At 41.1% G+C, this 13991-nt stretch overlaps 1 protein-coding gene across 1 annotated transcript in view; it reads right to left on the bottom strand.

Annotated features, from left to right (window-relative positions):
- LOC114052192 (dynein heavy chain 3, axonemal-like) overlaps positions 1 to 13991 on the bottom strand; it is a 176229-nt gene continuing 162238 nt past the window's right edge. The window contains exons 56-61 of the mRNA XM_027874669.1: positions 10925 to 11079; positions 10070 to 10237; positions 8396 to 8538; positions 6849 to 7053; positions 6144 to 6281; positions 1 to 373 (exon numbers count right to left, since the gene is read on the bottom strand). Of these exons, the coding sequence (XP_027730470.1) occupies positions 20 to 373; positions 6144 to 6281; positions 6849 to 7053; positions 8396 to 8538; positions 10070 to 10237; positions 10925 to 11079 (1163 nt within the window). The 3' untranslated portion in view covers positions 1 to 19. The remainder of the gene's footprint in view (positions 374 to 6143; positions 6282 to 6848; positions 7054 to 8395; positions 8539 to 10069; positions 10238 to 10924; positions 11080 to 13991) is intronic.

The following is a 13991-nucleotide window of genomic DNA, read 5'->3' as shown; positions in this document are numbered from 1 at the left end:
TAAGTAGTAGATTATTTTTTTAATCATCCAATTGGCACAGTGATGCCACTCCACGGTTTATCCAGTGCTTCTGGGGCAGGAATGTAGGGAGCTCAATGGAAAGAACATAGTTGGTTGAGTGGCCTGTAGTGGACAGGGTGCCTCTCCGGGCACTTGTTTTGTAGACAGGACACAGATAAATGCTCTGAGGCAGGAATGTGGAACTTTCCCCTGGTTTGAGCCAAATAATGGGAAGAGGGTCATAAAGGATTTTAGGGAAAGACTCTCCAATCTGCATTGCAATCCTGTCCCACCGAGCTCCTTCCAAGAAAAGGCCTTTGACATAGGCCCCATTTGCTGGCTTCTCTTCTACTGTTAATTCCTGTGAGATCACCTGGAAGAATGTATAAAATAGTTTTAGCATTTATCCTTTGGGACATTTATCTCATATGGCGTTGCATTCACATACATGAAAATAGCTTGGGGTTATTTAACACTTCCTCTTTCCCTCACCTCTCACATCTATCAGTGGCCAAGTCTCATCAATTCTATAGCTACGCCATCCTGGCTTCTATTCCCTCCTCTATTCCCAGGGCTATAGCCATTAAAATAGGTCTTAACTGCAACTTGCCTGGGCTATAATCCCCTAGTAGGTCTTTCTAACTTCACCATCTGCCCCTAACAATCTATCTGTCATCTACCAGAGTAATCTTTTCTTATGTAAAATCGGATCATGTCATTCTTCTGCTCAAAAAATTTAAGTGGCTCACAGTTGTTCACAAAGTATTGAACCTTCTGTATTTGACCTGGCAAGAACACCATCTTGGCACTGCCCAGCCATTTCAGCCTTATCTTATGTCACTCTTCTCCGTGTATTCTTTGTTCCAGACAAAGTAAACTATTCTATCCACCATCAATCACTATCAACATACCCAGCACTCTCCTGTCTCTATGCATTTGTTCATATTGTTCCCGGCCAGAATTTTCCTGCCTTATGAAATCATATATATTCTTTAAAGCACAACTCTTCTATGAAGCCTCCCCTAACAACGTGCCCCTTTGGACCTCACATAGCACTTTGTTTTGTACCTTTAACACATCTATCATGTCATATTGTGTATAATAGTCATTTTTTGTGTCTTTTCTCTCTATTTGACTGTAATCTCCATGAAGGCAAGAATTATGCCATATCTAAACTTTGTGCCTTCCCCTGAACACATAATAAGGCTCTTATACACAGCAGGCGTGTGAACATCTGTGAATGAGTGACTAATTTTTTTTTAAAATAACATTTATTTTTCCCCAATTACATGTAAAACAATTTTAACATTCATTTTTTAAAATTTTGAGTTCCAAGTTTTCTCCCTCCCTTCTTTCCTCTTCCTCCCTCCCTAAGACAGTAAGCAATTTGATGTAGGTTATAAATTTGAAATAATGCAAAACATATTTCCATATTGGTTATATTGTGAAAGAAAATACAGATAAAAAAATAAGAAGAAAATAAAGAAAATGAAAAACAGTAGGCTTTGATCTGCATTCAGACTCCATGGTTCTTTCTCTAGGACTGGATAGCATTTTTCATCATGAGTTCTGATAAAATTTATCATCATCATCACCCTCATCACCATTATCACTAACAATGATGAGGGTGGTGATGAGGATGATGATCAGAGGGAGTGTGGAGTAGTATATAGAGAGCAGATCTCAAAGTCATGAAATCCTGGATTCAAGTCTTACTTCTGACATGTCCTGGCGTTGTGATCCTCAGCAAGTCACAACCTCTCAGTGCTCTTGTCAATCTTTTAAGACTATAGCTTGAAGAGTAGATACTAACTAGACTCATTAAATAGAGTTTCTTCCATCCATTAATCCCCTATATCAGCAAAATCTCAGATCCATTCCTTATCCATATTTTTATTTATTGTGTCTTTGTTGAGGGTTTGGATGTTTGTTCATTTTATTTGGTTTTTTTATATTAAACATTTATTAATTAATTTATTTTTACTTTTCAACAATCACTTCCACAAGATTTTGAGTTCCAAATTTTCTCCCCATCTCACCCCTCCCCGTACCATAAGATGGGGTGCATTCTGAATATCCCTTCCCCTAATCTACCCTCCCTTCTATCACCCCCCTTCTCTTATCCCCTTCCTCTTCTATTTTCCTGTAGGGCAGGATACATGTTTATATCCCATTGCCTGTATATCTTATTTCCCAGTTGCATGTGAAAATAATTTTTAACAATTGTTTTTAAAACTTTGGGTTCCAAATTCTCTTCCTTCCTCCCTCCCCACTCACCCTCATTGAGAAGGCAAGCAACTTGATACAGGTTATACATGTGTAGTCATGCAAAACACTTCCATTGTAGTCATGTTGTGGAAAACTAACTATATTTCCCTTCATCCTATCCTACCCACCATTTCTTCTGTTCTCTCTTTTAACCCTGTCCCTCCTCAGAAGTGTTTGCTTCTGATTACCCCCTCCCCTAATCTGCACCCCCTTCTATCATTCCCCGTTTCTTATCCCCTTCCCCACTATTTTCCTGTAGGGTAAGATAGATTTCCATACTGAGTATGTATGTTATTCCCTCTTTAAGCCAAATCTGATGAGAGTAAGATTCACTCATTCCCTTTCACCTTCCCCCATTTCCCCTCCACTATAAAAGCTTTTTCTTGTCTGTTTTATGTGAGACAATTTATCCCATTCTACCTCTCCCTTTCTCCTCCCAGTATAATCCTCTCTCACCCCTTAATTTTATTTTTTAGATATCCCTCCATCTTCAACTCACTCTGTGCCCTCTATCTATCTATACGTATTTTTTCACTCCAACTACCCTAATACTGACAAAAGTCTCATGAGTTACAAATATCATCTTTCCATGTGGGAATGTAAACAGTTCAACTTTAATAAGTCCCTTATGATTTCTCTTTCCTGTTTACCTTTTCATGCTTCTCTTGAGTCTTGCATTTGACAGTCAAATTTTCTATTCAGCTCTGGTCTTTTCATCAAGAATGCTTGAAAGTCCTCTATTTCACTGAATATCCATTTTTTCCCCTGAAGGATTATACTCAGTTTTGCTGGGTAAGTGATTCTTGCTTGTAATCCTATCTCCTTTGGCCTCCAGAGTATCATATTCCAAGCCCTCTGGTCCCTTAATGTAGAAGCTGCTAAATCTTGTGTTATTCTGATTGTGTTTCCACAGTACTTGAATTGTTTCTTTCTTGCTGCTTGCAATATTTTCTCCTTGACCTGGGAACTCTGGAATTTGGCTATAATATTCCTAAGAGTTTTCCTTTGGGGATTTCTTTCAAGAAGTGATTGGTGGATTCTTTCCATTTCTATTTTACCCTCTGGTTCTAGAATATCAGGGCAGTTTTCTTTGATAATTTCTTGAAAGATGACATCTAGGCTCTTTTTTTGATCATGGTTTTCAGATAGTTCAATAATTTTTAAATTATCTCTCCTGGATCTGTTTTCCAGTCAGTTGTTTTTCCAATGAGATATTTCACATTGTTTTCTATTTTTTCATTCTTTTAGTTTTGTTTTACAATTTCTTGATTTCTTATGAAGTCATTAGCTTCCATTTGCTCCATTCTAATTTTTAAGGAAGTATTTTCTTCAGTGAGCTTTTGGACTTTCTTTTCCATTTGGCCAGTTCTGCTTTTTAAGGCATTCTTCTCCTCATTGGCTTTTTGGACCTCTTTTGTCATTTGGGTTAGTCTATTTTTTAAGGTGTTATTTTCTTCAATTTTGGGGGGGGGTTTCCTTTACCAAGCTGTTGACTTGTTTTTCATGATTTTCTTGCATCACTCTCATTTTTCTTGCCAGTTTTTCTTCTACTTCTCTTACTTGCTTCTCAAAATCCTTTTTAAGCTCTTCCATGGCCTGGGACTGATTCATATTTTTCTTGGAGGCTTTGGATGTAGGAGCTTTGACTTTGTTGTCTTCTTCTGGTTGTATGTTTTGATCTTCTTTGTCACCAAAGTAAGATTCTATGGCTTGACTTTTTTTGTGCTATTTGCTGATGATCCCAGCCAATTACTTGAGTTTTAAACTCTTTGTTAAGGTAGGGGTCTGCTTCCAGTGTGGAGAATATACTGTCCCAAGCTTCAGGGGTTTTGTGTAGCTGTTTTCAGAGATACTTCTAGAGACCTATACATTTTCCATTCTTCCAAGGTGGTATGATCAAGGGTGAGGTGTTTACTCCTTTCTTGGCCTGGGCTCTGGTGTATGAGTGACCACAAGCACTCTTTTCTGCCTTGGAACTGTGAGGAGGATTCCCTCTCCACTGCCACCACAAGCTCTACCTGGCCAGCACTCCTCCTCACCCCAGCACCGCCACCCAGAACTGCGACCCAAATCCACGCATGGGCAAAGCAAGAGAATCCTACCTCAGCACCAGCAAAGAGATCCCTGCAATCCCCATCTGATCAGCCACTCAATTCCCCCTCCATCTGTGGGCCCAGAGATCCAGAAGCGGCCACTGCCCCAGGGTTGCACTGGGACTGGGGCTGAACCAAGCTCCTCTCTCACCTGGGTCAGACAGACTTTTCCTACTGACTTTCTAAGTTGTCTTTGGTGTTTGTGGGTTGAGAAGTCTGGAAACCACCACAGCTCCCCTTGATTCAATCCCCTGAGGACTGCTCCAGGTTCTCTGAGGCCTAGTTTTTACCGGTGTGGCCCACACTGAACTGCACTCCTCTCCCAGCCCGGCACAATAGACCTTTGCAATCAACCATCCCAGGTTGTCTTGGGCTAGAAATTTGTTTCACTCTTTTTGTGGGTTCTGCTGCTCTGGAGTTTGTTTAGACCTATTTTTTACAGGTATTTGGAGGGGTTTAGGGGAAGAGCTCAAGCAAGTCACTGCTTTTACTCCGCCATCTTGGCTCTGCCGCTGGTTTCTTGAGTGGCTAACTTCTCAGGAGCCCAGAAAGCTACTTCTCCTTGTACCAACAAGTCTTCCTGGCTATAATGACCCCTGGACTCAGGAGTGTTTTATACAGCACTACTTTGTATGGGTGGTTAAGTGGTAGACTTCTCCCCAATCCCCTGGGAAGCCCAGGTTCTAATCCTGGTCAGTCTTTTATAATCCTGTTTGGTTTGGTTTGTTTTTTTAATAAGGATAGAATAGTGTGACAAATACAGTACTGGACTGGAAATCAGGACATCTTGTTCTAGGAGAGCTATATATAGCACAAAGTGAATGAGACTTTTCCCCTAGACATGGAGGGAAGGCAAGATGTTTCCTCCCAATGGTGATCTCCCTCCATTCACCTCATCTTACCCTTATAAAAATCCTCTAGCTCACGTGGCTATGCAATACAACTGCCACCCTCAGGTCCTGCTGTCCTGCCTTCTCTCTAATAGGTCCAGTTCCCCTCCATACAGGTACCAGGGACAATCTGTACCTTCTACTGAAATGACTACACCAGCCATGAAATTGTCTTCTACAGCACTGCTACCCCTACAGAACTGGTTTTTTTGTTTTGTTTTGTTTTGTTTTTGCCCCAGGTGAAAAAAAGTTCTAGTTACAACTCTAGATTCTAGTTAGTTCTGGTTTTGCCTTTAACTCATTGTGTGACCTTAGATACATTAATTTCCAAACCATCCCTTGGCCCAAGTTTCCCAACTGTGAAACAAATGTATTAAACTAGGTGATCTCTGAAAATTCTTCTAGCTCTAATATTCTACTGTTGTAAGATTATTATATGCCTTTTCTGCTCCCTTCCTCTATATGCTTTGTTAGGTCAATGCTTGACCTACAGTAATATATTCATTTACCTTTGCCATGAGCTTCAAAGTAATACTTTATCATACTCAGATGCAAAGCTAAATAGTAACATTCTCCAGAATGATGGACCCCACCAGACTGTATAGGCATGCCTAGAACTCACAGCCAGACTACTGCTTTCACTTAGTATAGAGGTGGCAGTATATATTTCAGTTGTATTTTTCCCTTTAGAAATGCACAGTGAAAATCGTGGGAATAGTCAGATTCCAATGGGAATAGCAAGCTAGGCCACCTTTCAGGAGAAAAGATGCCAAATCATCTATCTTTTTAGCTCAGTAAAGTGAAAGAGACGGGACAAGAAGAGATCCTAGGATCATCAGCTATTCTGGTTTTCACCTTGGCCCTTGAACTGAGCCATTGAACCCACCCTTACCTCAAACTGAAATCCAATGTGATCAATGGGAATGGAGTACTTCCTAGCAAAATTCTGGGAAACGCCTGTCAAAAAGGACTGTGTGAAGTAGAATCCTGAGATCCAGAACACGCTGGGGGTTCCGTGATTGATCCACTCCTGAGGAAGCACAGGAACAAAATAAAATCAACCCACAGATACTTGCACAGGGGGAAAATGGCCTAGGTCAGGGAGAAGCTTGCTTATATTGGGCAAATAAGACTCTTAAACACACACCCACTAAACTACTGCTTCTATTCTTCAAAAAAAAAATCCTCCCCTTTTAAAGCCTGGAAGTAGCAGAGTTTGGATGTTCTAGACTCACCTCCTCTACAAAGTATTTCCTTAACAAGCCCACCAATCATTTCATTATTCCACTACCCATTCTATATTGATATTATTGATGACATTTCTTTGGGCAATAATTCAAATTATATCTTTGTCATGTGGATTTGTCCTAGTCTTTTGTCTTGCCTTCTATTTCTTTATAAATAATCTCTCTCTATTCTTAACCTCACCCTCCCTCTACCCAACTCATGAAAGAAAGATGGTCTGTAGACAATTGGTCTTGGGACCATATTGTTGGTTAGCTGGTTGCTAGCCCCAAGGCCATTCATCTAGTGTCTTGCTGTCTTCTCCCGCCCAAATAAAGCTATTGGGTGTTACACTAGACTGGATCTCTATTACCTGGAAGAAGGCCAGACGTGCTAGGAGATCAGCCACATAGCCACCTAGCGGCTTCAGTGATGGGTAGGACTTAGATGCCCACATGCCTGGCACTTTTCCCACTAACATACTGCTGAAGACATCTTCTAACTCTGAAGACATTAGGACTTGGCCTTTAATGGCTTTACCCAGGTTGATCAAGCTGCTCCGAACCACTGTTGTAAGTCTGTGGGGGATAGAAGCCAAACTCAACATATACTTCTAAATAAGGATCACTTCCTCCTCCTGTCCCAAGTGTATTTAGGCAGATACCTTCCTTTTTTTACTGGCACAATAATAAACACAATAGATGAGGTGACTGGAAGTTGGACTGAGAGAAATTAAAGAGCTTTGCTATATTTCAGGGAGGTTTGCTGAAATCCACAGAAAAGTTTTCTACTTCAAGGGAGCCCAGACAACAAGGATTTCTTTGTCCCAAGACCCATCCCCTGGACCTAAACTTGACTGGAAACAAACTGAAAATGCCCAAGGAGGTATCAACAGGCACAGTCTGTTGTCTCCAAGGTCCTATGGAACTGCCACATCTGGCTTATATTAGTGTGTCTAGTTTCTTAGCATTTCAAAGCTGGAATCATCAGTGGAATAAAGCAAATTAGGGCCCTGAACCCTACTGAAAGGGGTGCTAGGATAGGAAGAATTATTGCTACCGTGTGGTTAAAAAACTAACAAACATAATAATGAATTGAGCCTCCTATGTCCCAAACTAATCCAATATGTTCCTGCCTTGCCACTATCACCAAGAAAGAGGGGTAGAACTTCTCTTTCCCTCCCTTCCATACACAGTCTTCAAGGCTGCTCTTGGTGTTCACCTTAACTTTATTCCACTAGAACACAAAAGTTGTGGGAAGTGGTTGGGGAAGAGATGCCTAGAGTTTTATTTATCTATACCAGGCAAAATAGTTGCTGCTCCATCACTTTACCTTTTAAAGGGCAAATACCCCTGTGTCTGCTGGAATAGTTTCCCACTAATCTGAAAGTCCTCTGGTCTGGACCTATGATTTGATCGGTATAGGGAATTACTGGATAAAGAAATATCCTCTCTATCAATGAAGGCCATCACCTTCTCTACAACTTATTATTGTTGTTGAGTCATTAAGTTGTGTCCAATACTTTGTGACCCTATGGACCATAGCACACCCATGCTGTCCACGTTTTCTTGGCAAAGATACTGGAATGGTTTGCCATTTCCTTCTCCAGTGGATTAAGGCAAATAGAAGACAAATGACTTGCCCAGGGTCACACAACTAGTTAGTATCTGAGGCCAGATTTTAACTCAGATCTTACTGATGCCAGGCCCAGAGTCCTATTCACACTGAGCTATCTAGTCATCAATTTATAGAGGGCTGCCTAAATCACTGAGAGATTAAGTAATTCATCTAGGATCATATCTAGTATGGATCAGAAACAGAACTTGGAATCCAAGTCTATTTGTCTTCAAGGCCAGCCCTCCATATACTACATGCTGCCTAGCAGCTCTCATGACCACAGAGATAAAGGACCAATCCTACCTGTTAAATCGAATGAGCTCTTGCCTCAGGACAGTGTTCATGGACTCTTCATAGACCACAGGGTACATGTTCATAACCACTTCCAGGTTAAAGTCCTGAGGAAGTTTGGATAGGATATCCTTAGCCAGCTCTTCAACCACTTCCTTAAATTTCAAATTGGCAGAGAAACAAATATGAAATAAGCTTTCTGAGCGGTGGCTTTTCAAAAAGAAATTAAGATGTAATAGAAAGTCCTTTTAAATATGCTTTCATAGAATTTCTTTGGAAATCATCTGCAGGGCATAAAATGTAAACCAATTACCATATGGATTCCCCTTCCATTCTTTATGTAGTTTATTCCCCCCTTCCATTCTCTGTGTGAATTCTATCTACCCTAACTGCAAGAAAGCATATGTAGGAAAATCATAACCTTTTGGTTCACAGCAGGCAGTGAGATCCACAAATCTGGCCCTAATATTAAAGGCTATGATCTAGGCACAAGCTTGCTTTTTGGCCAAGTGGGTCAATAAGGTGAGATTAGCACTGGTCATCAGAGAATTTCTCATTCTTCCAAGGGAATCATCCCTGAGTCTCCACCTGTGGGGTCCCCAGGGACTCTAGGGCTGGACCTCTGCAGGGCATTTATTGATGGTGTTGATCACCTTACTCAGCGGTTCCTCTCACTCATTGACTCTGTTAGCTGCAAATCTGGCTGCCTAGTACTTCCCTTCCTTCCTCCCCTCACTTATTCCTTTGCAGTATCCCCTCTGGCAAACAGAAAAGCCCATGATGAGTAGTGTCTGCTGAGGAGGTGATTAAACCTAGAGGAGAGAGAAGGAGGATGGCCTCTTCAGTCTTAGAAAAGTCCTGCAAAGCAGGAAGTTCGGTCTCTACAATCTTTCCTCTTCAGTGTTGGGGGAATCATCAGCACCCCTATACTGAGAAACACTGACACCATCCCTACTCTGTGCAGAATCATATAGGAATGCTCTCATAGCCAATTATGTGACATATTTCAAACACTGAATGAATGAGAACTATGCAGTTAGAAATGGTCAAACTAGGGATGAGAAGGGAGTCAACATGTTGTAGAGCAGAAACTGAGAGCCACAAGACATTGGTTGCTAATTCCAATTCCGTCATGAACTCATTGTGTTTCCTTAGGTTATTTGCTTCATCTTTCAGAGGTTTATTCTACATTCAAAAGGCCCAGTAGAAATAAAAGTGCATTGAAAAATATGAACTTTTTTCTATTTCTTTTGAGCAAATTTTATAACAAAGGATGATTTGCTAGGGAGGGAAGGGAATAGGAATATTTCAGAAATAAAGATGTTTTAAAAACAAAAGATATCTAAGAGCAAAATAAATATATACCAAAAAAAGATATCAATAAAATCTTACAAAAGGAAAATACAAAGCATTAAATGAATGCAAGGCATTATTATAACAAGAGGTTTGGATGAGATCACCTCTAAGGTTCCATTTCTAGTTCTTACATTCTATGATTAGAATTCTGAAGTCCTCCTCATTCTACAGATTGTAGGTCTTCTCTAGTCACAGAGAATATCTTAGATAATTTCTTCCCAACCCTCCAAATCAGCCCCATCTAGAAACTGATGCTACCCAACAATGTCATTCCTTTTTTGGGGGAGGGGAGGGGAGCAGGGTTTTGATATCATCTCATATCAATGTTACCTGAGGAGACTTGCCAGCTCCCCCACTTTGCCTGGGGAGTGTCAATAATACTCCATTAAGCAGTAGATTGGTCTCCTGGTTGTCCTTGGTGATATCTGCATTCTCATGAAGGCCAAAAACTTCAGGGTGGGTTGCTATGGGCAAGCTCCTTATGTAGTCAATGTAGGCCTGGAAATAAAACCTAAAATTAAGGGGGGGGCAAACTTAGAGTCCACATGGATCAGGCATGGCATGATGGGTCAGATCTTCAAAAAGTACTGACCAGTGAGAGACCCTAATGACTGATACCAAGCAAGTTATTGCACTTATCTCCCACCAAAACATGATAAACATGGGTGGCAACCAAAGCACTAACTACAGTATATTTCAAGTGGTTGACTGTAGAGATCATTTGCCACTGTCTAATATCCGTATTTGTAATTTTGTAGGAAAGCTGTGGAGATAAACCCTAGACATTACTGCATATTCCTAGTCTGCTGTTAACCTTAGACTACTCACACAGTCATATCCATGTACCAAGCCTCTGTGCAGAAAACCAAATCAAACCAAACTTCAAAACTGAGGATGAGGGGGGTAGTGCCAGTGAAGAAGAGCTGAGATAATTGTTGGAAGCCCTCTACCATGTCCTTTTCTCTCTCCTTCCCTTCCTCCCACCTCATGTCCTCATGTCCCATCTCATTTTGTTTTCTCCCTTACTCCCTTCTCCCATGCTTATATATTCAGGCCTCCCGAGATCAGGCAGGCATCAGAACTCCCATCATTTTGCATGCCTCAGAGCTAACGAGAGTCACTGAACTCTATCTTAATAGAAAGGTACTGAGAAATGTGGGATAAAACCCTGGAGCAACATCTTACCAAGTATGTACTATCCGGTGGAACAAAGTAGATGCCCCCAGGAGCCAAGCTGTAATAGTCGATTTCTATATCCTTATTGTAGAATATGGAAAGAAGGGATAGGAGGAGGCGTCTGTCTTTGTCATCAGTCACTCTGCCACCGTAATTACATTCACCTGGGGAAAGTCAACAGAAACTGGGCAGAAAGGCGGACTTTGGTTTGGTTATCATTCATTCAAAAGGAATTATTGAGCGTCTCAGATATTGGGTTAAGTATTGTAGGAGACACAAAAATGAATAAAAATAAGTTCTGCTCTTGAAAATAACTTATAAGGGGGCAACTAGGTGGCACAGTGGATAGAGCACCGGCCCTGAAGTTAGGAGGACCTGAGTTTAAATCCGGCCTCAGACAAACACTTGACACTTACTAGCTGTGTGACCCATGGCAAGTCACTTAACCCCAATGGCCTAAAATAAATAAATAAATAAATAACTTATAGTCTCATAGAGGGAATGAGAAATCTACACAAATAATTATAACAAATTAGAATGTAATAAATGCTATGGATAGCAGCAGAAATCAGAAATGGGAGGGGTTGGGAGGTCAGGGAAAGCTTCATGGAAGAAATGGTATTTAAGATGGGTCTTAAAGGATTAGATAAAAATTAGATGGAACCGGGGGAGGAAGGTGTCCCAGGGAAAGGATATAGCATAAGTCAAGGGACAAAGGTGGGAAACCTAGGGACAAGTTTGAAGAACAGCAACTAGTCTGGTTGATCAAAGCATAGGATATAAAGAGTAAAGGGAAATAAGGTTGGAATGATATGTTGATGCTAGATTATAGAGGGCCTTGAATATCAGGTTTGAACTTTATTTTGTTGGCAATAGGAAGCCATCAAAGGTTTCTGAACAAGGGGTAACATGATCAGAGTCATGCTTAAGAAAAATTAATCCAAGGTTCCGCTTCCGGGAGCCAAGATGGTGGAGTAAGAAGTAAGTTGCTCTCACCCTCCCTTATTAACCTTTGAAAGCCTAGAAAATATCACCCCAGGAAAAACCTTGGAACAGCTGAACCAGTAGAAAGATAGGGTGCAGCAGTCCAGTAGCCCAGGTAGCTTGAGGGATTAATGGGAAAGTCCCTTCTTGCCCTGGGGGAAGGGGAGCAGTACAGTACCGGCAGTGTCCCAGCAAGCTAGCCGAAAGCCCTACTTCAGCATACTGGGGGAGATCCTGAACCCCAGGTGGTGGAGCAGGCAAACACTAATAACAGGACCCCTGAGTGCCTCAGTAAGGGTAGGGGAACCAGTGGAAATTGGCTCAAAAAACCGCCACGTGCCTCGGCATTCTATGGCAACCAAGTCTCCCAGTGCCTCAGCAAAACTCTGGGAAGTGCTCCAAGGGTTCCCCCCAGGCAAAGAAACATCCCACAGCAGGTGAAACATCCCTCTGAAAGGAGCCGAAGAAAGTGAAAGGAAGGAAAGGCCCAGGTGACAGGCAACCTCCAGAGGCCAGACTACCCAATCCTACCCCTAGAGTCCCAGTGTTGCTGATTCCAGCCCAACACCAGGTAAGCTGCCAGAACCCTACAGCCTCCAAATGCTAGCATCAGAGGCCCCAGCATACAAAGCCAGTGTCCAGGCCCCAGGCTCCCAACACAAGAAGCTTGGGTCAGCACCCCCAGCTCCCCAGCAGGAGAGCTCAATCTTTTTAAAGGCCAGGAAATAAGCAAACACCATGAGCAGAAAGAAACGTACTATAGATTCTTATTATGGGAATCGTGAAGATCAAAGCAGAAATTCTGAAGAGGATAGCATTGTCAACAAACCCACATCTGGAACCTCAAAAGGGAATATGAACTGGTCTGAAGCCCAAAAAGCCTTCTTAGAAGAGCTCAAGAAGAATTTTAAAAGTCAAATAAGAGAGGTAGAAGAAAAATTGGGAAAAGAAATGAGAGGTATGCAAGAGAAAGTCAATAACTTGGAAAAGGAAGGACAAAAATTAACTGAAGAAAACAAGTACTTAAAAAATAAAATTGGCCAACTGGAAAAAAAGTATGCTGAAGAAAGCAAGTGCTTAAAAAAATACAATTGGCCAAATGGAGAAGGAGGTACAAAATCTAATGGAAGAAAACAATTTGTTAAAAATTAGAATTGGTGGGGCAACTAGGTGGCGCAGTGGATAGAGCATCAGCCCTGAAGTTAGGAGGACCCGAGTTCAAATTCGGCCTCAGACCAAACACTTGACACATATTAGCTGTGTGACCCTGGGCAAGTCACTTCACCTCAATTGCCTAAAAATTAAAAAAAAATTTTTTTTAATTAAAAAAAATTAGAATTGGGCAAGTGGAAGCTAATGACTCTGTGAGAGAGTGAAGAACAGTCAAACAGAAACAAAAGAATGAAAAAATAGACGAAAATGTAAAATACTTCATTGGTAAAACAACTGACTTGGAAAATAGATCCAGGAGAGACAATTTAAAATTATTGGTCTACCTGAAAAACCATGATGAAAAAAAGCACCTCGACAGCATCTTTCAGGAAATCATCAAGGAAAACTGCCTTAAGGTCCTAGAACCCGAGGGTAAAATAGTCATAGAAAGAATCCAACGATCACCTCCTGAAAGAGATCCCAAATTGAAAGCACCAAAGAATACAGTAGCCAAATTCCCAAATTACCAGGTCAAAGAGAAAATATTGCAAGCAGCCAGAAAGAAACAATTTAAATATCATGGAACCATAGTCAGGATTACACAGGACCTTGCAGCTTCTACATTAAAAGACCATAGGCCATGGAACATGATATTCCATAAGGCAAAGGAGCTTGGATTACAACCAAGGATCAACTACCCAGCAAAAATGAGTATAATCTTTCAGGGAAGGAGATGGACATTCAACGAAATAGGAGACTTTCAAACCTTCCCAATAAAAAGAACAGAGCTCAACAGAAAATTTGATCTTCAAACACAAGACTCAAGAGAGACATAAAAAGGTAAACGAGACAGAAAAACCAACATGTTCTTAATAAGGGCAAACTGTTTCCATCCCTAGGCAATGACACTTGCAAGGGAAGATGATACTTGTAACTCTTG

The sequence above is a fragment of the Vombatus ursinus genome, unplaced genomic scaffold, assembly GCF_900497805.2.
Source record: "Vombatus ursinus unplaced genomic scaffold, bare-nosed wombat genome assembly UNPS02014807.1, whole genome shotgun sequence".
NCBI classification, from domain to species: domain Eukaryota; kingdom Metazoa; phylum Chordata; class Mammalia; order Diprotodontia; family Vombatidae; genus Vombatus; species Vombatus ursinus.
This window is presented reverse-complemented; position numbering and strand designations above follow the sequence as displayed.